General features: G+C 35.8%; 1 protein-coding gene across 1 annotated transcript; it reads right to left on the bottom strand.

Annotated features, from left to right (window-relative positions):
* Window positions 1-599: 599 nt before the first annotated feature.
* Window positions 600-24,371, bottom strand: rspry1 (ring finger and SPRY domain containing 1). The gene is made up of 15 exons (XM_056478579.1): window positions 24,055-24,371; window positions 22,216-22,726; window positions 18,899-18,951; window positions 13,322-13,434; window positions 11,857-11,983; window positions 10,594-10,652; window positions 8,941-9,007; window positions 8,723-8,854; window positions 8,378-8,493; window positions 7,853-7,996; window positions 6,342-6,453; window positions 6,107-6,209; window positions 5,878-6,030; window positions 5,632-5,736; window positions 600-1,666 (listed from the first exon to the last, which is right to left on the bottom strand). Exons 2-15 carry the CDS (start codon window positions 22,575-22,577, stop codon window positions 1,570-1,572), a joined length of 1,743 nt encoding a protein of 580 aa, XP_056334554.1. The 5' UTR covers window positions 22,578-22,726; window positions 24,055-24,371; the 3' UTR covers window positions 600-1,569.
* Window positions 24,372-27,335: the final 2,964 nt, after the last annotated feature.

The following is a 27,335-nucleotide window of genomic DNA, read 5'->3' as shown; positions in this document are numbered from 1 at the left end:
CTTGTCGTACAAGCTTGTGTTTCCGGTCTGACGTATTCGCGTGCATATGAGTGGAAGTCAATGGGGAGAAAAGTCCAGTGTGACCGCAGCTGGGCTTTGTGTGTGCGAAATTCTGTCGTACGGCGCTGCAAAAAGGGGCGGGATTAAACAAGATTAGACATTAAAAAAAATAGAGCGATTGCTCCATGTTTTACATTTCTGTCCAGAGAGGTCATGTTTTGGTCTTCGATTGGTCTCACGCAGTCACGTGATGCGATTTCGCAGGTCAGGGTTCACCAAGCTTGAACTGTGCACTGCAGCGGCATGCAAAACTTAACGCATGTCCTTGCATTTCCGGTCTGACGCATTCGCGTGCGTATGAATGGCAGTCTATGGGAGGAAAAGTCCAGTGTGACCACAGCTTTAGTCTTTAACACCTTGATTACTTGGATCAACTGTGTTTGATTAGGGTTGGAACAAAACTGTGCACAGCTGCGGCCCTCAAGAAATTGAGTTTAAGATCAGGGTCTAAGAGTGAACTCTTGAAATAGTATTCTGAAATTCATGCTAACCACTGTTGAAAAAAAAAGTCATTCATTTAGATAACAACATTTACCATATGCAACACATAAAACAGACATTTATTACAAACAACAATTCAGAAAATGAAAGATTCTTAATTCAATCACACTCTCTTATCTTTGGGAGCGCTGGAGATTTCAGTCTTGTAACTGCTTTAGAAAGTTCACATTAAGCATCAGCAGCATTAAGACACTGATATGTGCATTAACCATTGCGGAAATCTTCTGAAATTTCCCCTCATTTAAAAATCGCCTTTCGAGTCTGATGGAATCAAGATTCACACATCAATATTCAATCTAAACCTTCCAATTTGGCTTAATTTAATTCTCAATTAACTTTGCATCATAAGTCAATATAAAATACTATTAAAAAAAAAAGAAATCACCGTGTCTCGATTCATCAAGACATTTTGAAAATATATTGAGAATGTGGGGCAATCAACCCAGAACAGATTCAAGTACAATCAAGTCTGAGGGAGCAAAAAATAATGGGTCTTCTGAGGCAGGCAAGAGGAAACAAAGTGGTTTAGACACAGTTGCTGTTTCCTGTTGAGTTTTTTTTTTAAAAGAGAGAGGTCACATATATATATATATTAAACACATCTGAACAGAGACACACAGTAGTAGACCCTGACCAGAGCTCGAGGGGGAGAGACTCAAAGACAGAACAGCATGTAATGGATGCATTTGTTCCATATTTGAACTGTTCCTGGAAATGCAGATTAAAATTCCCAGCAGTCTTTAAACCTTCCAGCTTCTCAATAGCCCTCTAACCGGGGCCTTCTTGGAGTGCAATAGTAGTTTTCTCTACCAGTCTGTATTTTTTCCTCTCTTCTTCCCTCCAGTTTAAAGGAGGATCTACTCCATTCGTCAAAGGCCAGCGCTGCCGCGTCCAATCCTGAAACAGCATCTTGGTTTCGATTGGTCAGGTCGATCTCTCGGACAGAAGGGACTGGACAGGATGGAAGCTTGATGGGGAAAGTCCACATTTAGGGTTGATGGGCTGATGTCAGGACACGTGGGAAATGAGTCTGACTCGTGTCTTGATGTCTTGACGACACAGTGGGCATGTTTCCAGCTGTAAGGCACACTCCATGCATATCCCACTGAAGACGTGACACAAGAAAACAGATATATCACTAAGAACTAATACAGTAAGTAAACAACACATTATACACCCAGACTAGTGATATCAAATTCCAAAAATTCCCAGGATGGATTATTTAAATAAGCATCAATTGGTTTTTAAAGTCTGGGTGAACCGGATGTTGCTGAGACTTTCATTTCAGTATGTTGATGTACTTCCAACTGAAACAGAATATTGAGGGAAGGGGGGGGGGGGGGGGTTCTTTTTGTGCATCATTTCTTTGTAGCATACTAAAACTGAACAAGATGTCCTCGTTGCAGTCTGTAGCATGATGATGTACTGGACCAGGTCTAATTCTAACACAAACACTGCTGTCACCTCAACAGAAAGCTCACCTCTGCTTTCATTTGATTGGAGAATGAAAAAGACTGACTCAGAGTTGACTTTTTCCAACTCTAGGCGCACATCCCACAACGGCAAAAATGCGAGGTGCAGCAGGTGGTTAAAACATTGGACATTGTAACGCCCACTAATGCAACACCCATGCTACGGTGCTGGTTGGATATAGGGGAGATGTAGACATTAAGGTAACATTTTATTTTGCCAGTAGACTGTCTGCTTAATATCTGCTAATACTGCTTCTTCAACAGACATTTAACTGACTATAAGAAACTTTGCAAGTACATGTCAACTTAAACTAAAGCCTGGTTTATACTTCAGTGTCAAGTGATTGGCAGAAACACAAGCTTCAGATCTTCAGAAACACAAGCTGACAGTAGGTGTTTTTGTTCCTCAGTGTCGAGTTTCTTCGCTGGTGTTTAGTTTTTTCTGAACGCTACCTTAAACGTACAAGTGGATCAAACTAGCTCATTTAGAGGCAGGAACCGGCGGACATGCAACAACTTCGAACATAAGGTAAACACAAAACAAAACTTCCCATCCGGAGTTCCTTCACAGCACTCGACACTTGTAAATACTCGCTGCATAGGACTCGCGTGGCTCTCATTTCCACCCACACTCATCACCGCTACTAAGCCGACCAATCACAGAGCTTGCGCTATGTGTAGTTGCGACGTGGTTACATTTTTTGAGAGGTGCGCATCAGCGTCATTGAAGGCCATGGCGAGGCCTGTGTGACCACGCATAGGCTGCGCCGTGGCATACGCGTGTGCTTGACGCAGGAGTGTAAATGAGCCTTAACCCTAACCCCAACCAAACAGTCTACATATAATTGAATGAGAATTATTGGCATGTAGATGCAATGTAACTTAAATTCAACAAACGAACAATCAAAAAATGTATGACCGACATTAATAACAAACAATGTAATGTGTTACTTTATTCATTCATTCTGTTTTCAGCTTAGTCCATTTATTAATCTGGGGTCGCCACAGCGGAATGAACCGCCAACTTATCCAGCACGCTTTATGCAGCAGATGCCCTTCCAGCTGCAACCAATCACTGGAAAACACCCATACACTCATTCACACACATACATTATGGACAATTTTTTTCTTACACAATTTACCTATACTGAATGTCTTTGGACTGTGGGGGAAACCGGAGCACCCTGAGGACACCCATGTGAACGCGGGGAAAACATGCAAACTCCACACAGAAATGCCAACTGTCACAGCCGAGACTCGAACCAGTGACCTTCTTGCTGTGAGGCGACAGCACTACCTACTGTGTTACTTAATAATTAACAAAGAATTAGTGTTTCCAACAAAATCCGCTGGCGCTCATCTTACGTATTGGACCTGGTCCAGTATGTCATCAAGCTGCAGGCTGCAGTGAGGACAGTCTCAAGCTGAACCAAAAACAGTAGCTATGTTTCCACTCAAATATGCTAATTAAATTTATGAGCAAAACTAGAATATCACATATAAGACATGCAAATAAAGCAGCATTTCCATCCAAGTAGTCAAAGAGAACAAAATTGTCACTTTCTGATTAACTGGCGCCAAATATCAAAAGTAAAAACAGAATTTGCTGCAGTAGGAGAAGCTGTGTCAATCTTTTCTTTATTTAATAAATGACTCTCGCCTCAGAAGACAGTATGCCAACCTGCAATGAACTATTGGTGGCATTTGAAGGCGTGAAATGCAGAGCACAGACGCTCTTGTCAGTTCTGGAGGTAATTAATTATATTATAACACTAATACTGGAATGATAAAGACGTTTTAGAATGACCAAAACAACATTTCAGATGTTTTACATGTGCTCAGCCTGCTGGTTTATATATTCAAGAAATATTAACACCCATTTTTATAATCACAGAATCTCTTATAACAAAATCACATGACTTTAATTATGCACAAACTGGAATTTGTTTGGTAAAAGTGTTTCCATGGTAGTTTATGTGCATCTTTTCTGATCGAATAAAAAGTTTATCCTACTCAGTTATGCACAAACTTCTTTTAATATGCATTTTCAAAATGCGCATGCACATAAAAATAGGTGGATGGAAACGTAGCTATTGTCAAACATTCCATGTGACTTGGTAGTGATTCATTGATTTTGTTCACCAGTGATTTCCGTATCAGATCAGGGTGCACGTTTACTATAGGTAGTACGTCACATTGCTATTAGTGTCAGCAGCACAACATGCAAAAATTGTATTGCCAGTGGTAAATGCCCATCCTTATCTGAAACGACAGACATAACCAATGTTATTTTTACAGGTTTTTGGTGCACAAACTTGTTCTTGGAGATCATATGATTGTAGTTGAATCACTGAAGCCACATGGAATGTTTTGACAATGTTTTTAGCTCTTGAAATTAGAATTCGAACATCTCAAGACCATTACTGTCTGTGGAGGATGAGGGAGCTCTGAGATTTCAAGCTAAATATCTTAACTTTTGTTCCAAAAATGATCAAAAGGTCTTACGGGATTTAAATGACATGAGGTCGAGTAGTTAACAGAATTGTAATTTTTGGGTGAACTAATCATTCAACACTCTACTGAAGAAAAAGTAAGATACAGTTAAAGTCAGAATTATCAGCCCCCCTGTTTATTTTTTTACCTAATTTCTGTTTAACAGAGGGAAGATTCTTAACACATTTCTAAACATAATAGTTTTAATAACTCATTTCTAATAACGGATTTATTTTATCTTTGCCATGATGACAGTAAATAATATTTCACTAGATATTTTTCAAGACACTTCTATTCAGCTTAAAGTGACATTTAAAGGCTTAACCAGGTTAAGTAGGTTAACTAGGCAGTTTAGGGTAATTAGGCAAGTTATTGTATAACGATGGTTTGTTCTGTTGACAATCGAAAACAAATATAGCTTAAAGGGGCTAATAATTTTGATCTTTTAAAAAATTAAAAACTGCTTTTATTCTAGCCAAAATAAAACAAATAAGATCTCCAGAAGAAAAAATATTATCAGACATACTGTGAAAATAAAAATTCTGCTAAAAATTCTGACTTCAACTGTACATCATTTTTAGGAGAATTATACCTTTAGGTGTCGATCGCACTGAATGCACTTTTTCATTCTTAGAACACGAGGCACACCACAGTTTTTTTTTTTTTTTTTTTAAGAAAACAAGTGTACACTGTGCTTTTTATCTTGCTAGGCAATTACTTAATCAGCTGTGTATTGTGTGCAAGCGTTGCTGTTGATATTGTTATAACTGTAATATTTAATAATATGATATTCATGATTTGTGAAGTCATACAGCTCCGGATAATTTAAAATAGCGACCACAAGTGTCGTCTTTATCTTTAAATATCTCTGTAGTCATTTTGACAACACAAACACTGCTGTTACCTCAATGGAAAGCTTATTACTACTTTCATTTGATTGGAGAATGAAAATGATTGCAGGGATATGGGATAAAAAAGGCTGAATGTGACCCAAATGTCCCAATTCCCCAAACAACAATTGTTCTTTTCTACTCCAACTCAACCAAGCCCCTTTCCCCATAAAGCCAGTTGTGTAAACACTGGTTCTATAAGCTGATCTTTGTACCTGTGCGAGCAGGGTCTCAGTTCAGTGTCCGCCATCTGGTCGCAGCAGAGGGTGCAGCAGTTATCTCTGATGCTAACCTGCTTGAGCAATGCTAGGCGCCTGTGTCTGAAATAAAACAGAGGAAGAGCAATTTAGATGCTCACTGCATGAGTCACCTACTTTAGATAATAACCAGTGCATTATTCACATCTATAACAGCCATTGATACTTCACCCTGTGTACAGAAATCTAATAAATGGCGCAAACCTGGGCAGAATGATTTTCTCGTCTGATGCGAGCGAGGCAAACTCATTAAAGGTGTTGAATTTGATGGAGGGGGGATGGCGAAAGGGCTTGGCTCCGAAGTTGAACTCACACTGTTGATAGGACATAAAACTGGCTGCAGCAAAGAAGCCAGACCTGTAACAAAGAAAACCAAGTGTTCAAAAAGCTCCATCATGCTCGTTTTGAGGTTAAGGAAGTGATCTTCGCTTACGTGGCAGAGAAGAACACCTGCTTCTCAGGAGGCAGCTGGTGTCCGTTAAGATAGAAAATCATCTGCTTCTTACTGAGGTCCAGCAGGAAGCCTATGGCATCACCTAGAAAGCCCAGAGAACACTGATCACAAAACTGTGCAATAACAAAAGGAAGATATGGAATAAATGTAGGCAATTGTAAATAGGTAATCATCTCATGCAGATGTCGGGAACTGAACAGGATGCTCTTCTAACCTTCTTTCCAGCAGGGGTGGGAGTGAGGTTTACTGCGAGCGTTGTACCAGATCAGCTGCCTGCAGCCGTCATACGCACATGAGTACTCATCATCTCCAATCCCATAACCCTCCTGTACCAACACAGAGATGTGACTTCTTACTACAGAACAATTATTTCATTTTTAGAATAAATAAGTGCATAACAGGTCACAGGTTAATTAAAATAAGTCAAAATACTCACACAATTTTAGTATGGTATTAGTTGCAATTCAAATTATTATAACACAATGTATCTTTATAAACGAACGTTTTTTTTCTAATAAAATTCACCAAATATACACTAAAGTGGTATTTGTTAAACCAGGAATACAGTTTAGTAATAAGTCACATTGACCACATTTATCTGAAAGTTAGTAAATATCAAAACTAAATATATTGTCATTTTCAGCACATTGTTTATAGTTTGATTGTTTAGTTCATGACAAAAATAATTGATACAATATCTGACAAAAGTCTTGTCGCCTATTCAAGTTTTGGGAACAACAAATAATAACTTGACTTCTAGTTGATCGTTTGATATCAGAAGAAGCTTATAGATTAGGCTTATTTTACCAAAATAAAATATGATCAAGCCTTGATTTTTAATTATTTAATTAGGACAGTAATGTCTGACTTTGTTTAGGCAAAAGTCTTGTCACTTAACAGAAATAATGTACAGTAAAGAAAATAAAGTCATGGTGCAGTGGAAAAATAACTAATATTGTGTATGACTCCCATGAGCTTGGAGGACTGCATCCATACATCTCTGCATTGACTCAAATAACGTTTATGTCTGGTGACTACACTGGCCAATCCTGGAGCACCTTAACCTTCTTTGATTACAGGAACTTTGATGTGGAGGCTGAAGTATGAGAAGGAGGGCTAAACAGCTGAAGAATTTGCTCTCTCCTGTGGTTTGTAATGTAATGGGCAGCACAAATGTCTTGATACCTCTGGCTGTTGATGTTTCCATCTACTCTGCATATCTCTTGCACTCCCCCATACTGAATATAACTCCAAACAATGATTTTTTTCCTTCAACAAACTTGACTGATTTCTGTGAGAATCTTGGGTCCATGTATGTTCCAATAGGTTTTCTGCAGTACTTGTGATAATTGGGATGCAGTTCAACAGATGATTCATCAGAAAAATCTACCTTTTGCCACTTTTTCAAATGATCAACTAGAAGTCAAGTAATTATTGTTGCTCTTTCAACTGGGATTGACAACAAGACTATTGTCAGGTTGTGCAAGTTATATTGACCCATTTCTGAAAGTTGCATTTAAAAACTAAATCTATTGTGATTTTCAGCACATTCTATATAGTTTGATTGTTTCTTTATTGCCAATAATGACATCAAACTTATGGCTGTTTCATGGCAAGATTCATTGTATATACATTAAGTGTTCATATATGTATTTGTGCTTTTTATAAGAATATTAAAACATAAAGCTAAGGGAGAAATCAGAAATGAGCATAATCAAAACACACATGGTTGAGAAACTTGCTGTCCTTGGTCGCCCAGCCAATTTGCATGACGCCAGAGGTGATAACCGTGACCTCATAGTACCAAACCCCCGAATCCACACAGAATGTGCAGCGGACGCTCTCAAACGATGATGCGTCACAACGAGCCTGAAGACAAAGACGACATTGATCTCATTGGAGACATTATATTATTGATATAAACAGCTACTCTTCCACAATAGTTGAAGATAGGGATTCTGATTGATATGTGAACCATTCAGTAGTTTAATATAAAAAAATTGTTTGTTTATGATATACCTGAAATGAAAGAGACATCATTCCTAGTTTAAACAGAATACTATCTTCCACAGAATCAATACTCTAGAACATTCCTGATGCCCTGTATACACAGTTTAGATTTATTTTACTTTCATTTTGAAAGACCTATCTTTTACCTGTCACTAAGTAAACATTTTCTGTTCTTAACGCACCATGCATTACCTAAATGCAGAATTTTTCCCATAATTACAATAGGTTAGTTTCTCTCACCTCCAGTCCAGTAGGAGATATCTTGAGATATTCGCTGACGTCATTACTGTTCAGCATGGCGTTGATGTTGCTTAAGTTGACCTTCTCATAGGTAAACTGGCGCCCCTCTTTAATGACTATGAGCCAAAGAGTGAACAAAGATTAAATCATCAGTCAAAAATGCCACAAGACTTCAATCTACATTATAATTAGAAAATACAAACAGTTATTAAAAAAATTAACTCACAAAGAAACTAAAACTATAAAAAGGACTTTAGATGTTGTGAAAAAAAACATTTATTTTCTTTGTATCAATAGCACCTACAAAATACCAAAAGCGCTAATTACAATCAAAAGTGTACTCACAGAGGTTATCAAGACTCCACTGAGCGCAGAAGCCCACTTGACGCTTCAGGTAGTCCAAATTATCTGCCCAGGACTCCAGAACAGACAAACGGTCACTGATACACGACTCTGACACCGTTAACTTGTTCTCACCTGAAACAAATAATGAATCATATTAAAAGTAGCATTATTAGAAAAATTCCTGATTAAAATCTTGAACTGACTCCAGCTTGACTTACTGGTTTGTGAGAACTTTTCTAAAGCAATAAGAGCAAACAGCATAACAGTGGGGTGGGCTTCAGAACTCTGGGGGAAAACAAAAACAACTGAATTAAACATTTGAAAAAATGACATACCAAATATATCACGCAAAACTATAGATTTACAACTTTAAAGATCTAAAGGCATTTCTTACTCTCATCAATATTAAATAATTATTAATGTTATATGTAATGGGTAATTATATGTAATGTTGTGTTCTAATTTCTGTAACATCCGATCAACCATCCAAGGACAACACAATAATAATAACACACAAATACAAGTGATTTTTGCAGCCGATACCGAATACAGAGTTCCTGTCACGGTGATCGGCCAATTCAGAGTACCGATTCTGATACTTCAAGCATTATAAGGCATAAAGCACATTACCTAATCTCACCTTACCTAAGAGAATAAATAAAGATTGGTGCATATAATCCCTTAAACATGTCTCTTATAACCATTAGTGTGGATATGTCATGTTCAGTAGCAGCTTTACAGAAAATAATAGATAAAATGGATCAAATAAATTGGTAAGAAAAATTGACAGAGCAATTTAGAAACATCTATGAGAAAAGGGATTTGCACTTGAGATATCTTTACTGCTCTATACATTTAATCCAACAACTGTAATGCATCGATGTGGCTCTCGCAATCTGTTCTCTTGCTCAACATCCACTCTCGTCACCATAATTTTCGGGCCTCATGGAGCCGTTATGAATTTGCGGGAGCCTTGCAGATCTTTTGGTAGAGGTCATACGGTTGGATGAGACACTAGACAGGGGCGATCGCTCCACTTTTGTCACAACAGCTCAAAACGCTGATATACAACAGTTGCAACAAAGAGACCATCACTTACGCGAGACGCACCAATAAACACTATAGAGGTTGCAGCCTATATATGTCTATAAATTTTAGCTGTGTTGGGAGTGCAGCAATTGCTCACGCCCCCACGCATCATTGATCTCATCATGTGTTGAAGCGCTGCCAGGTGCGTGAAAACCCATAAACAAACATGATCAGTTCATGAGATTGGTCAGATTGGCAAGAACCGATTGAGTCATAAAAAGTGATCATCGGCCAATACCGATCTTTGGCCGATCGATCGGAGCATCCTTAACAAATACACCTCATTGAATATGTACACATAGACATCACTTATATAATATATAACTACAGTTTAATTATGTTTAAATATAATAACTTTAACCAATAAAGATTTTAGTTATTACTTAAAGTTATTAGTAACTAATTCAATTCAATTCACCTTTATTTGTATAGCGCTTATACAATGTAGATTGTGTCAAAGCAGCTTCACATAAAAGGTCATAGTAAATTAGAAGAGTGTAGTTCACTAATAAAGTTAAAGTAAATAATAGTTACTTAGCTGTTTTTCGAATAATACAACAATGTGCACCTTTTGTAAAGCTGATTTAAACATTAATTATTGTGAAAGTGTTATACAAATAAACTTCTATTGCATTGATTTGAATTTAATCTATTACCTATTTTTCATTTAGATAACAAAGCAGATGTGTATTATGAATATTACATTTATGAAGCAAATGTAAGTCATTTAAAAGAACTATCCTGTTAGTCAAAGTCTGTAATAAAACAGTCTATGTCCTCACCAAACTCTCAAGCAAGTACTCCAAAGTTCCAGGGCTGAGGAGCGCAATGCTTGCTGGACCTGTAGACAGAAGAGTAAAAAGATGAAGTACACCAGTATTAAACAAATGATTCCTATGGGCAGTGTGTTTGACCTTAAAACAGAAGCATGGATCTTCAAACTGAGAGAACTGGATTGTGTGTGTGTGTGTGTGTGTGTGTGTGTGTGTGTGTGTGTGTTGCAGCCTCAGCAGAGCTGTCAAATCTCAGGTCTCTTAGGGAGCCTACAGCAAGTCCAAGCATGACAGCTCTTTACAGACTGCAAACTCAGCTTTTTATCATCAAAGAAACAAGCTAGAGCAAAGATGATGTAAAACGAGATGCAACAGATCTCAGATTCGTTTCAAAGAATCCTAAATTCTGCTGTTTTATATGCAAATCTGGTTTAAGAAAGGGCATAATTACTTCTGCAACAGTTTGAGTTAGTACAAGTCATGATGTTTTGCTAAATTTTGCTTATTTATTACTTTCTAGCACAGTGCCAGCATCTTCATAGCAAACTAAGAATAAAATGACAAAAAGGTACACAAAGAATAAAGTTACAAACAAGACAAGAAAAGGAGGAAGGTGGTTCTTCACCTTTCAATAAATAGTCATGTGTAGCTCAGCCCAGAAATGAGTTACTAGTTAATTAGTAAAAGTTGTTGATAACTAATAAAGTTATGGTAATAACTTAGTTTTGATTGTAATACAATAATGTGCACCTTAATGCAATAAAAAGTGCTTTACAAATAAATTTGAATTCAAATTAAGAAATAAAATAACCTTCTTATACTATGATTTATTCCATATAACTTATGTTCATGATATTTATCCCAATCAAACTGTCACAGGTCATTAATATTATATATATTTTTTATATAGAAATAGAATCTGACATATTATGAATAATATGAAATATTCAGGTTGAATGCCTATTTTGCAGTGATATTTGCACCGTTTTGCTAAAATAAGCTCATAATGATAAGACATGGACATAACCTAGTTGTATTCTATTAATGTGGTTTATGGGAACATGCCTTGTGTACCTGGTAATTCAAAACACTTTAAATTAACTGGGTCTATTGACATTAAAACTGTACCACAGGTATCCTGTGACAGTTGGGTTTAGGGGCAGAAGTAGGATAAGGTCATTTAAAAAGTTTTTTTACAGTATAAACGACTATACACCAAATAGAGAGCCCTTGTAAACCATATATAAAAATCAGTGTGTGTGTCCCCCTCACCAGCCAGTTTCTCAGCCAGACAGCCCAGGACTGCTGTGGTGTTGCGATGTTTAGCTGGTATGAGGGCATCCTGACGCGCCACAGCAGCGCTCAGATTCAACATGTCCGACAACTTCTGCAGAGCATCCTGACAATACAATCAAACATGAATTTGTAAGTTGCTCAGGTAACAATGTTCTGAACTTTGAAAGAAACACACAACTATAATAAAAAGGTGTATAAGTAGTAGGGCTGCACAATATATCGTTTCAGCTTCAATATCGCAATGTGTGCATTCGCAATAGTCACATCGCAAATATATTCAATGTCCAGTCTGAATTATAGTTGATTAGGATCCACAGAATTGTATTTATATGATTTATGAAAAAAAAAAATCTTTCTTAGAAGTCTTTTTTTCTAGTCTAAATATCTACATGTCAAAGTGAAAATACGATTATTTCACTTACCACACTGGCAGATAATTTCCTTAAAACAAGCAAAAAAAAAAACAAAAAATTTTTTTTACTTATTTCTTCTGACGATAAAAACTAAACGATATTTTTACTAAGTCTAAATTTTTTTTTTTGATATTTGGAATAAAAAAAAAAAAAGCTTTTTTTTTTTTTTTGCATTGTGATTATTCAGTTTCTGTACCTAAATAGACTTCCCAGAAAATCATCAAATAGTGGCTCGTCTTGTGAAACTGTATTCATATTACAATATTTATCCAAAAAAAAAAAATATCGCAATAAGTGGTATCTTGATATGAGCACATTTACACTAACATCACTAAATGTCTCACATACTCACCGAGGCTGCATTTATTTGATCCAAAATACAGTAAATATCCTTATGAAATAATTGTAATATGCTGACATGAAATTAATATATTTCTTATAAACAATGCACTGCTGTTGTGCTTCATCTATTTCACAAATACACACAAAAATAATAAAATTTCTTCAGAATTCTTTGATTAAATAAACTACATTTCTTTAGTGTTTTGCTCAATTTATTGCATTACAGAATTTAATACTTTTTAAAATTCCTAAATTTTGAATGCTAGTGTACAGTTTATATTGGCCACATTAATAAACAACAACACTTGACCAAAATATACTTTTCTAAATGATTAAAATATGTTTTATTACTTTCTGTGTCTTTAAAAATTGACAGACCAAAATGAAAAAAGATACTAAAGCACTCTCTGCAACTAAAGCATAAGCAGAAACTATTCGTTTTCATTTTAGGTTCAGCATATAACTGGGGAAAGCGAAATTAGTGCCAGAAGTGCATCTTTTTACTTTAGGTAGTAAGGAATATAATTTAAGTTAGGTATATCACTCAACAAACTCATAATACTAGGAAATTGTTGTGGCTCCATTTTCAAAGTGCTTGTAAAAATAGAGCTGCATTATTGCCCATTAGCAAAAACAGAGGTGGAAAATGAATATCAAAGTCAATCGGTATGTAGATGTGAACTCACTTTGGTTGGCAAAGGGCATTCGTCCAGCAGCAGTGTTATTACGGCTGGTCCTAGAGGGTCATCTAGAGGAATAACTCTAATTAAAGACTGCACCACTTCCAACCAGCCATCATCTACAGCGTGAGAAACAGAAAGACACAAACAGACATTCAATCCATATGAAATGTTTTATGTATGCATATTAGAACCATGCGCTTAACCAACATTAAAAAATACTGAAAGGGTTTTTCAATGGCTATTATGAAGACAACAGTTGTGAGCTAATAGATTACACTGAAGTGCTAAAATTAAGCATTTGGTCAGTAAAACCATTACTGAAAGTACTCATAAATAGACTCAAAGATAATCTGTACAACACTGATATGCACTCCAGGATGTGTTGAACTCAATCTTAAAGCCCACAGTAGCGTTTCCACCTGTTTACTCCTGCACGAAAGCTCTTAGCAGCCACCTGACGCCAACGAGTCTCAAAGCACAACATGCAGGCTCAGCTCGGAGCAACAGATGTACATATAAATAAAATCAAGTGTCACAGAGGCTTTGGTAATGGCACAAGAAGAGAGTCAGGCTGGCGACCCACACATGACCTTGCTAAATTTTGACCGCTGATTAGTTTGGTCCAAATACAGACTCAAAGTACCCCTCAACAATACATCACCACAGTCATGTTTGCTCCAGGTATGCTAGGAGCAAATAAAAGAAGTCATTTTTTATGCAAAATGGAAAAAGCAATGCACTGCCCCTTGTAAACAAGCAAAAGCAGTGTAGCTATTAGTCACTTAGTGTTTCAGTGTTTGTTTCTGCAGTCATGATGAGGCTGTGAGAGACTTTAAAGTCTGCAGCTCAGCCCTGACTCTCTAACTTCACCCACTGCAAGAGAACAGAGTGATGGCATGACAATGGCAGCACGGGGCACGAGCCAAACTTCAAAAGCAGCCGTCACTAATACCAACAGAGCTTCCACAGCTTCCGCTGTTAGATTAACATCCTAATAACTTAATCAGTTGCCAGGGGGTCACAACAAGCTGCACTTGTTCCCCTGATGGAAAAAAAGCAGCTTGGAACCAGGGAGTCAATGTTGGCTGGTTCCTTTTGATTATTAGCTACGTGGTTTCTCTAGTTCTCTAGTCTTCTCAGTCGGACTAAATAAATCTTAAACAAGATTTATTTGTGTTTTAAATTTTAGTATATGAAGAAGAATATTTAATGTTACAGCCCAGGTACTCGCCTAGAATAAGTAGAAAGTAATGGAGGTGAAGAGTTTAATGTGCACATTATCTGTGCTGTCATTTACCTGTGGTCAGAGATCATATTGCCTTTACATGTAGAGATGTGATGAGATTTAATCATTTAATATATATAGTGATGATAAATGTGTGATATTGTTATTGTGGGCACTCAAAAAATACCATAAATAATTGTTTATCATTTAAACGTTTATAGGAATATTTCAGGAATATTCAGACTGTTGTATTGGCAGTGGTTGGTTATCACAGCACCAAACGCTTGATCTAATAGGCTGCTTATTTTCAAACATTATTTTCACATGTTAATCTGGCCTGCAACACGAGATATTGATTGAAAATGTTCTATTTAGAGGGTTATTGTTTGCTTACACTGTACAATAAGACTCCATTTGTTAACATTAGTCAATTTAACTAGGCTCATGAGGAAAACTACAAAGCATTTATTAATCTTAGTTTATGTTAATGTCTTATAGACAATCCCTATTAACTCAGTAAAATCACAAGTCATAATTGTTGAATTAAATGGAGTTAATGACTAAGAAAGCGCAGCTGTATTTTTTAACTGACACTCATATAGTAACTGCAATAAATGTGATGCACTGTTGATTTTAATGTATTACGAATGAGACATTATTGTAAAGTCTTTCCTATTGTTAGAACACACATAAAATATATTTGTACTGACATTATACCTGTTAAAGTGACTATTTTTGCAGCTTAGCTCACTATTGTAATAATACTGAATATCGTGATTAAATATAGAGCAATTAATTGCAACAAAAAAACTTGATACCATCATAAGCCTATTTACAGCTAAAAGTGATCAAAAAATGTAGTGCCTATAAAACAAAGATCACACCATACAGTTAGTTTTAAGCATGTGCATCAAATGCCCCTGGAGAGTAGGTTTACAGTTCTTGGCCCCTCCACAGTAAAAATCACACCCATTTTCTGTTATTGAAGTTGGACACTCACTCTGATCAGGAAATCATTCTAACGACTTAGTTTGTAGTACATTATGAGGTCTAATAGCTTTTCAATATTTGTATGTATGCACAAACATTTTACTGATGCTAGCAAAGAGTCTATAAGGATGAACATGGGTTTCATAAATGCAAGCTAATGTTTGTGCATGCATGACCATTTCACTGTGGATACAAGCCAAAGGTAATGTAAGAGTTTGTACAGGTATGCATGCTATATATGTTCATAGATGGAGGTGTTTCTAAAGATGCATGTTGGGTTTGTATGCATGCATAATGCATCAGTCTGCATTTCACATTATTATGAAAGTTTTCATACGACTTTTAACATTTAGTAATATATACAAGTATTCTATCCAACAACATACATGCATGCGTTACATGTATGTGTGAGAAAACTTTGATTTAAGCCATACATGTCGCCTCTTATCATCATAAGAGAAGTGAAATATAATGCAAGAGAAGATTAAATTGACAGCTTCATTGAATGTAAAGAGAGCTGTTGTACAACTGTTGTGTAAGAATTAATGTTTTGTCTAAACAATGAATATCTTAAGATTTTGACAACCCAAATCAGTTATAGCAGACAAATAAAAGAATAGGCTGGCAACAACAACACTATGATCAAACCTGAGTGACTTCCCACAGTACTTTCTTCCGTGTAACAATTAAATATATGTTGAACAATGTTGAGCACTCAAAGGGATAGTTCACCCACAAATGAAAATTTACTCATTTACGCATCTTCAAGTGGTTCTAACGCTTTACGAGTTTCTTTAATCTGTTGAACACTAATGAAAATATTTTTTAAAAAGCTGAAAACCTGGAACCACTGACTTCCATAGTAAGAAAAACAAAGACTTAGTCAGTGGTTACAGGTTTTTAGCTCTCTTCAAAATATATTTTCTTTTCAACTGAAGAAAGAAAGTCAAAAAGGTTTGTAACAAGTAAAGGATGAGTAAATGATCACTGTAAAAAATATTCTGCTATATTTACTCACCCACATGTTCAAAATATTCATACATTTTTGTTTCATCTAACAAAAGAAGAGATTCTGAAGTATGCTGGTAACCAAACAGTTTTCACAGCTTGACCTCCACTGTATATTTTTAGTCCATTCATTGGAAGTCAGGAGACCACTGTAAAAAATGCTGGGTTCCACATAATTGATTTGTGTTGGAACAACATGAACGAATTAAGTTAACTTAGTAGTTTGTACAAATGTATGTGGATTGAACATAAAACAATTATGTTGTCCCCCCCCAAAAAACTCAAGAACGGTGTTGTTTTGGCTCAATTTATACAATTAGTTTAAACAAACAGTAAATGTCATTTTTGAGTGATGGCAGAATTTTCCATTAGGGGTAAAGTGTCTGTCTCTGTACTGTATGTTCCTCTTGACTTCCATTAAATGGACTAAAAATATACACTAGAGGTCAAGCTGTCAAAACTGATTGGTTACCAGCATACTTCTGAATTCTTTCGTTAGAAGAAACAAAAATGCATGAATATTTTGAACAACATGAGCGTGTAAATACAACAGAATACTCAATTATGGGTAGGCGTACTTTTCCTTTAAAGATTCCCTATTGTTGACAATAGCCAGTGTATAAGTGCTTCTCATTACAAGTGCTGAGTTTACAGAAAACCAAGATTTGTTTACTGCAAACCATTTTTCAGCCTGTATGTAAAAGAACACAACACATGCAGTGTGTAAATGCATCAATATTAATAAGTAAAAGTCTTTGCTAATAGACGCAAATGCAAAACATCACCTGATTTTCATTTTCTGCCTCCTGCATTTGCATGCGTATGAATGGAAGTAGGGCTGGGCAGTATGATGTTATAGATAATAAATTCATTGTCAAGCGCAATAGATTTTTTTAATTCAATGTAATATAAAACATGTAAAAAAAAAATTAAGTGGGTATGGGGAAGTCATGTGCAGTGTGGGTCAGCCAGAGACTGAGTGAATCACTGGCTGGAGCCCTCATAATAAGATCTGCTCAGCAATCAGAGGCGAACTTTGGAGAGATAATTTAGATTAACTGTGTTCGATTACCAACTTTAAAGTGTGAAGTTAGTACAGAATAAGTCTGTGTATAACATCCCTCAGTAACCTAAACAGTAGCACTATAGCTTCTGCCGAATAATATTCTCCCCCAGGGTCATAATTACCACTTGGTTACATGAAATTTGACTAGGAAAAAGAAAGTAAAGCACAAATAACATGAACTTGTATATAAAATGCTTAGTCTTGTCTGATATATTAGAAACCATATATGAAAAATAGATAAACTTATTCAGGGTTTTTGCAGGTTTCACCAAGAAAAAGACTTTAAGACATTTTAAGATCATTATGAATATAATTTGACTCATAAAGGGCTAAACGCTAGGGAATTTTTCAAATAGCCCAGATGGAAAAGACTTTTATTTGCCCTATCAAAAACTATTATTATTTAATACATTTTATAAGACAATAATAATTTAATAATAATTTTTTTTTTTTAAATTTAGATATTCTTAGCAAAATATTTAAATAATGTGTAAAAACAAGCAAGCTTGTATTCATACACTTTTTCCAAAATAAACTCTTTAAAATAATTGTAAAAAATTAACAATTGTTCAAGGTTAAAACTATAATAAACAATCTATGCACAACAATCTGTCCAGGTCGGTGGCCTCAGCAGTAAATGCATGGAGCACTATTAAACAAATGTTATTTTGAGAAAAATTATTAAACTATTATGGCAAATAGACTTATAAACTACACATGTTTAAAAAAAAGATTACAATATTTCAGAAAATTTTAAGACTTTAAGGCCTAAAATTTAGCATTTGAGATTTAAGACATTTTAAGACCCCACGAACACCCTGTTATTGACTGTGACACCAATCATACAGAGCTAAATTCAGTATCTGCTAAATTACTCCTTTTTCTTAACAATATCACTCCCAACAAGCAACATTCTGGATACTAGAGCCTGCCCCGTAAGTAATTTACACTGAAAAAAAAATTCTATCTAGAAACAAAGCATCAATTGTGGTCACAAAATCACAAGTCTTGTTACTCATACCATGACAGAATTTTGGTCATACCGCCCACCCCTGAATTGAAGTGGTTCAAAAAAAAATTCTGTCAACACTCCTTACGTATTGATAATCTCATATAAAATGTGACCTAAATAAGTGTATATGCATCTACTTATTCAAGCCACATGTATAAGCTTTACTCCCTTCACTAGCAATCCCAACAAACTTGTGAGTCCTACCACCCATAAGCAAACAATATTACATGAAAGGATTAACAGAAAGCGAACTCTCCGAATCGAATGTCTTTCACTCACCAGTCTCTGCCATCTCATGCAGTGTGATCATGGAATATGGCGGCTCTTGATCACTGAAACACAAAAAATAACAAATATAAAAGTTAATGGCAAAAGAGTAGAGCAACCTAATAGAGGAAATACTTGCCTGTGTGCCTCATGCCCTGAGTACAAGAGCGTGTAAGCATCTTATTTAGTCCTCGGCTGCTCTAGACATTAGTTATGAAAGCCTAATGTTATAATGGCTGATTGTACAGCGCATGACGGATGGCTATTGGAGGGCAGACTGCCACCGCCGGGGTTGTTTTGGCTTTAGGGTCTATGCATCCATTTTGCAGGCTGGGTCTGTAACAGTAAATCTAAGCAGCGATAGCAAAAAAATCCCTAGAGGTGCTCTCGGAGGGAGCCCAGCAATATCAAAACACCACCAGAGACATTTAAGCAGGAACAATAAATTTACCTCTACTCTGCAGTATGACATCGGTGTGGTTCATTTGTCAGTCATAAATCAGTGATCGGAGAGGTACTGGAGGCGATGTTTTTAAACAGCAAATGAGGACAAAGATACGACAACTATGAGGGTGGTCGAAAAAAGGAACAAGTGAGAGTGTGAGAGTGTATAGAGAGGTCTAATGCCCCCAGCCACGGGTGTCTGACTGCTGTGTGATTGTTGTGTAACGGTCACACAGGGATTTGTTCTAGTCGGAAACACACTAATTTTCTGTTTAGTTCAGAACAGTACCTCAACTATTCATTTTCAATGCGCTTTTCATATTGGATCAAAATATTTCAAATTGTGCAGTAAGCATTTAAAAAGAATTATCATTTTAAAAGCTTTTCACAAGGATGCTAAGAAAACAATATGCAGTGTTGTTTTCATTTGACTGCTCCTTACCTGAATGCTACTCTTAAGCCCTGGTCAGATCACACAAATTTGTCATGATTTCGGCACGATTTCCTTGATGTAGGGTGTCGTGGGGATTCGTAAACGACAAAGTGACACAAGATTCAATCTTTTTTTCTCGTGTAATGTGACAGTTCACGACAACTGATATCATGTCTGTGACGTTTCACGACACCATCGCAGAAAGTCTAGCATGTTTAATTTTTTTCCTCGTTCTTCACGACGAGTTTCATCAAGTGGGTGACAATGGGTAATAGGAGCAAATAATTTCTCGGTTATCTCAGTGGGTGCTGGTCAGCTAGTAAAAAAATAGGCTGCATATTTACTTATGGTTGGGTCGCGGGTGGATAAGATCAATTATTGGTTATACAAACTTTAACTATCTTTTCTAAAATAGTAATGTGTTTTAAGCAGTTTTATCTGACAGACTGGCACAAATATGCAGACATCTTCATTCTCATAACGAGTTTCTGAGTTCTTTCATCTTTCCAATGTAATCTGGGAACGCTCAGTTCTGCGACTATATTGCAAAAGTATTTCCTGCTTATTCAAATTAGTCATTAATAGTGAAAACAGTTTAATACAGGCTTCTCTGAAACTGTGAATATTTTACTTTAATTTTATTTAGGCTAGACTATTATTTTATTTAACAAGCCAACACAATCTCTCAGCAATTCGTGTTTTGGGAATATAGCGGACTTGTTTGAAGCGCTTCACCTCAAATGTTATTCGTTATACTTGTTTATCTAGATAACTGACCAACAGAAGAACCTTTAAAATTAAGATTCAAATGATAGCAAACGATATTAGTTTCAAAAAAAATTTTTTTTTCAAGAATAATGAACAAATTATAGTTTTGTTTGTGCCCCTACACTGCTCAACTATACGGGTGGGTGATTTGTTTCGCTCTGTGGAAAATAAGGATTTAACGAATGCTTCACTGTAATAGTTGTGTCAAAAACCTCTTTCATATATTTTATTCTATGCTAATTCTATTATTTTAACAGATTTTTCCTTGCTGCTGATGTGTTTTCATTTTCTCCGTCTTACTCGCTGTAAGTTCAGGCGAGGGAGTGTTTAATAAGAAACCCTGGCAGGAAACAATGTATTTGAATTTAAAAGAAAGTATCTTAAAATTAAAAAAAAATCATAAGTTTGATCCTATCCATGTTGTAACAAATGCTCTTAACGTACTTATTAGTTGTCAGCAAGCATCAGTGTTTATTGAGATTGAAATAAGATAAAAAAAATGAAATTGAGATAAGAAATACCATTATAGCAACACTTGTAACTGCTTTGGGAAATAACACTCGTCGTTGATGTTACGGGATGACTGATCGTGAAGGAACATGTAGTCTGGCACATTTGTTACCCAAACAATTACAACAAGTCAAGATTTTTCTTAAGAAAAAAAATAAAAATAGCATAATCTGACATAGTGACTTTCATAACAGACAATAAAAATCGTGTGATCGATCCAGGGCTTTAGATTGACTTGAAAATATGTATTTTTTAATATAATATATATATTTTTTTTAATCAATGTTGTATTTTCTTACAACAGTAAAGCTGGATTGCAGTAGTTGATTAACAGAAATAATTTTTAAAAAGCCTCATTCAGCCTTACAATTACAGTTGTCATGTAAAAAAAAAAAACAGGCTGTCAAAGGATGTGGTTGAGCAAAAAAAGCAAAGCTGACGCTCCCTCTTGTGTCATTTATGCGTTTTTTCATTTGTGTCAAAACACTGAGAATAAAAAACTTTGAGAATATAATATATCCATTTCCTGTCAAGCCGTTTATTTCCTCTAGCTTCTCTTCAGGAAGTGGCCGCACACTGCTATGCACTCCATGCAATAAAGCAGGCCATATTAGACATCGGGTTCAGAGCCGCGCAACCTGACGCACAGATAAAACAACTTAACTTTTAAAGTGAACACTCATCATTAGATAGCAGTAGGCCGGCAGTGTAGGAAGGTGTAACAACATGCGATAGAGGAAGAGTGACTGGCGACTCTGAGATCAAGCCAAATTGTTAAAAGAAACATAAAGCAGCTTTTGATTATCACAAGCTGCTGTCTTGGGCAATACATTAAGATTAAATGTGGTGCAGTGTGAAAGAATAAATAAATAAATAATAGCACACTCATTACAAAGCTCTGCCAGGCTCAGCACACTTATAAAAAGCTGAATAATTTTAAAAAAGTTTAAACAGATGATGTGGCAGACAATAACATGGAGCTAAAAAAAACACATGACACAATGCAAATGAATATTAAATAACAAGCGGATGCTTTTAGCCAAAGATGGAGTGATGTTATTGCTGACGCACATGAAAATAGGGAAGTGAAATTGATATGATGCCCATGATTGATTCATAAACAGATATAATAACAAATCTATGCAGATCCCTCCTACGGGAAAGGTTCACTTACTTGTCTACAAGAGTCCTGATGACGGCCAGCGTGTCTAGTACCAAACCGTCCACGTTTTGTTTTTTCCGACGTGGCTCATGCGGCCCTCGACCTCTTCTAGGTGGTCGAACCGGGTCCCTGGGCCGGCTGCCTCTGGCCTCCGGGGGATCAGACACAGAGTTGTCCACCCGCCTGAGCTGCCTGCGAGGGGCTGATCCCTCCTCCACGTCACTGTCCTCCCTGCACACGCAGCTGTTCCCCATGGCTCTGCCGGACGAGAGGCTGGGCCAAAACTGCACTGACTGCAGCTGTTCTACGGTGAGTCGGAGAACCCGCACGAGGCTCCTGGTGGCACAGAATGCAATCCAGGTGGCTACTATCATATCATTGGAAGGACTTTAGTGGGTGTCTCGGTACGGGTCGCGTAGACATGTCAGTCATCGTGCTACTGCAGACCATCAGCATCCAGAGACGAACAAACAAAACTGACGGTGCAGTCAACAAACATCCTACAGCCTGGGAGATTGAACTCCTAAAAAAAAAAAAAAAGAATTTACACATCACATTATTTTCAGTGTGGAATAAAAACGAATCAGTGTCAAATGTGCAAAACATAAACAAAATGTTCAGAGGCCCCAGTTCTGACTGAAATATATACTGAAAATGATGTATATGAAGAGATTGAATAAGAGGTTGAAAACATTTAGTTGCTTTGGATATACTGGATTTACTAGATACTTGTTGAATAAAACGTTAATATTCGTTTTATTGTAAGGTCTGAAACTACTTCAAAAGTCAAATAAAAATAGTAATTTTGGGATTATTTCTCTTTTTGAAAACAAAAAGTAACAAATGCTTTCATTTGTTGTAATTGAAAAATCAGGGTTATTTCACCAAATACTGCTTTCTTGGTGGTGTCTAAAATGAACACAAACATGTCGTTTTATGCTCTAAATGACAACATTTGTATTTTCAAATTGAAGAAAATGTCATCAATAAACTACATTAAAAATAGTTTAGAGAGACAGACATATTATGTAAAGCAAAATCAATTATAAAACAGCAGGCAGTTCTCGTTTGTGTGGATAAACAACAGAAATATTTTGGTAGGATCAGTGATTGTTAGTGTTAGCATACGCTAACTAACAGTTAGCACACCAAACAACTTTACAAAAACCCCATTCAAAATACAGCAACCCACTCAGACTTGAATGAACACTGGGCAGTGTGCTCTTAATACAATCAGTGACATTTACAAACCCACTGAAAGCTTATAAACAAAGTGTTGTCATTTCAGTAAATTAGCGTCAATAAACTTGAGAATTCATGGCTGCGTTTCAAACACTAGCAAGCTGCCTACGTAGGCAGCATTTAAAGGGATAGATCATGTACAAATGAAAATTCTGCCACTGGGGTTTGCAAGCCTTAAAACTTTCTTTCTTCAGTGAAACACAACAATTACACAAAGATTAAGACTAACAGTGTCAGTCACTATACACTTTTATCCATGAAGGTTCATAATGAAACTGAACGGTGACTCAAGCTGTCATTCTTTCTACTGTCAACTATATATCGCCTGACTTACTTATCTGACACTTAAAAGGCCGTATATATCTTTGTCCAAAATTCTTCTCATGTGACTGTTATTCCGAGAAAGCGGTCCAAAAAGGCAGTTCGCTAGGTCTTGAAACAGCCTCTTTCATCATGTCAGAAATTATCGCTAGCAACCACATAACTAGCCACACCTCCAAACAGATGGACAAAACATCAGTTTAAAGCCCTTCTGTGACTTGGCACATACACGAATATGTATTTTATAGTTAAACTATGTGTATTTGTCAGAGACACGAATTTACTCACCCGATAAAGCGGAAAATTGTCGGTAAATGAAGCAGCACAGATCCGTAGGCCGAACACAAAGACTACACGGGAAGTGTGAGTGTGTGCGCTTTACTTCTCAGCGAAATGATTCGTACTCGACAACACAGCCACTTTAACAATCAGCATATTGTCGAGCCTCAAACAAATACAGAGCGAGCCGGAAACTAACGACGAAACTCAGCGTTGGGCTGAAAAGTGAAAGTATGAGGACTGATTAGAATCAGTGTAAGATAGCCGGAGGATCAACGGGAGCACTCGGTGTAGTGTAAATGATGGGAAGTCCGACTCACTTCCGCGAAACGGTTCTTTTGAATAGTTCGTTTCAAAGAACCGGTTGAAAAAAAACGATTCAGCTGTTTTATACGTCAGAACGTAACTGCGTCATCATGCAGTCTGTGCAGAAAGCGTTTTAACGGTTTTAGACATGTTGCTGTTATTTAATTAATGTTAATTAATATGTGTTTTTGCTTTATGTAAATTTGTTGCGTTGAAATTCATTTAAATGTAGACACGATTCAGCTTCATTCCAATAGCAATGTTTCTTGTTTTATTTATTTATCAGATTTAAAAAAAAAAAAAACATATTTTAGTAACATGATAATTACTAATTCAATTTTCATATGTTTAAAGACCGATTCAATCCGGTGTCTTGTGAAGCGGCTCATCACTCAAACGTACTACGGCTCCTTGTGTGTTGTTGTTGCACATTTCTCTCACCAGCACATGATGCTGGACTCAATCCCTCCCAGCAACCAGTAAAAACAATCAAGTTCTTCTCAAGAGATAGAGTTGTGCAATTATTTGACCCTTGTGTAACGTATTTTAGCTTTCGGTTTGTAATTCCATGCATTCACTGTTTTAATAACACCAAAACTGGTATTTAGTTAAATGTTGCTGCTAGCCCAAAGAACTCAACACAAAGAAATATACACATATAACAAATGTTAGTATATCTGCTTCTATAATACTAGAAAAACTAGTCAAATCGAAAACTCATTGGTCAAAATTACTGACAAATATTGAAATAAAAATTTGTATCTAGGATTATATTGTAGAAAATATTAAATTATAAAAATACAATTTGACAAAATATATAAATTATGCCTCATTTAAAGAAACACATATTTCCATACATTAAATGTTTTTCTGTGATTGTAAAAAAACTTTAACTTTTTAATATAAATTGCTTATTTTGAAACACAAAGAAAATTATAAATGATTTTCGAAAGCAAAACCTTTTCATGAAAACCACATTTCCCAAGAGTCAATGTTGTTTGTGCGTAGGAACTACGTGTCCTTAGCAGCTGTTGTTCGGGGGATTCTTTTACAGGGACACAAAACCGGAGAAGGTAAATATCTGATCACATTTCCTTCTTGAAATAACCGCTTATTCCTCACAACTTCTTTGACTTTGACCATTATATTTCGCTCACGTAAAACAACCCGGCTCAGCTGAAGCGTGTATAATGTGTAATAAACCAGTCGCTGTATTATTATTACTCCTGTTATCTGATCCAGTGAGTGCGATCAAAGCCTTGCATGCTGGACTTCAGATCAATATCAGGCCCTGAAGATGCGTTTTTGTCTCGTGTAAATACTGTTGCAGAACATCAATGCAGCGATCCTTGAATATATATTTGCATAGTATTACACTGTATTCGTTGTTTTGTTATTTTTTTGTTTTGATGTTTGTTGTTTTTTGTTATTTATCCCATTGGTAGTTGATATATGATAATTTTATGATGCATATTGCACACTTACTGTGGAGGACTTGATGAAATGTGGTCTGGTTAAATTACAAAGACGTTTTTATATCTTAGCGTGTTTCTAGCACCATTTAAATTGAGTGAATGCATTCATTATGCTTTCTAAACACTTCAAATTTCTCTTTGGTGTTAATAGCTTTCAAAATGTAAGCAGTAAATCAATGAAATGGGGATATAAGCCAGTCTTTGTCAGTGCTGGGTAATAGCTGATTTCATGTTATCTGTATTCTGTAATTACATTTTATAAATGTATTATTTGCAGCTATATTTAATACGTTTTAGGATATTACTTATTTATAATTACAAATCATTCGTTCAATTATTTTATAAATTACAAATCATTCATTCAACGACAGTAAATCATTTGTAATAGTAAACATATAAATACATTATTTATAATTCAGTAATTCTATAATAAAATAAAATAAAAAATTCTGTTTAAAATAAAAAATATAATACATGTCATTGTTTATACAGGCCCATAGCCAAGGGGGGTTTGGGTGGTTTGAAAGACCCACCCCCCACTGACAAAGTTCCAGATTTTTTCCCATACATGAGCTCATTTGTCCTATTCTGACTGCTATGCCATCATAAATAGTGAAAATAGTCAATCGAAAAAGGCTTTAAGATCAAACAGAATCCTCTTTTGGCTTTCGCTTCAGTGTGACTTTAGCTAATCAGTTTTGGCCAATGCAAGCTATTATTTTTCATAAGTCCAACATACAGTACAACTGTGCAAGAAAACATTTAATCTGACGTAATCTAAGTCATCCTTCGCTACTCTATTGCTGTTAAATAGAGGTGAAATGTTGTTATCCATGAATTTTCAAATGTACTTTTTTACAAGAGAGGCTAAAAAAATCGTGAAGCTCTACATTATTATTATTATTATTATTATTATTATTATTATTATTATCATTATTATTATGTTTGAATTTTTTATCATTCAAATGGCCAAATTGTGACTGAAGTGTTGCCAGTTTGTTATTTACATAATAAATAACAAAAGAGCACAGACTTTAACAGATTCATTTTTTTCTAATGATATATGATAAATTTGTATTTGAAAAATATATATTTTCATATTTCTTTATTATAAATCTTTAGTAAATATTTTTGATACATCAAGCTAATTCAGCTAAAGTTTGTGCTTAAAATGTCACTAAAATGCAGTATTTAAGCCTCATAATTAAATAGAAAATGAGGTTAATAACTGCAAAAAGGTCCACAACTTTAGAAAAATGAACCACATCTTTTACCAGGCTGCCTACAGGCCTCTTATATATTGAATATTCTCAAAATTGCAGTGTATTTGTGAACTGTGCTTTTTAATTTGTGCACAAATTAAAACAAAAATGTGCAGGTAAATTCATAAGTAATCTAAATGTAATCCAAGTGTAGTAACAGCACATTACCTATGATCACTCTAGATTACCTTGTCAAGTACCTTTTTATTTATTATCAATATTTCTTATTTTTTTATAAGAGAAGAGA

This window comes from Danio aesculapii, chromosome 18 (assembly GCF_903798145.1).
Source record: "Danio aesculapii chromosome 18, fDanAes4.1, whole genome shotgun sequence".
NCBI lineage: Eukaryota > Metazoa > Chordata > Actinopteri > Cypriniformes > Danionidae > Danio > Danio aesculapii.
The sequence above is the reverse complement of the archived record's forward strand: the minus strand, read 5'-3'. Positions and strand labels throughout refer to the sequence as shown.

Excerpts from the sequence above, each read along its gene's own strand:
- rspry1 (XM_056478579.1), bottom strand. The coding sequence starts at position 22,577 with ATGATAGTAGCCACCTGGATTGCATTCTGTGCCACCAGGAGCCTCGTG. Across the intron at positions 6,454-7,852 it reads ACAGCAAGTTTCTCAACCAT|GAGGGTTATGGGATTGGAGA; the intron begins GTGTGTTTTGAT and ends GTGTTGGTACAG. Across the intron at positions 6,210-6,341 it reads CCACCCCTGCTGGAAAGAAG|GTGATGCCATAGGCTTCCTG; the intron begins GTTAGAAGAGCA and ends TGGGCTTTCTAG.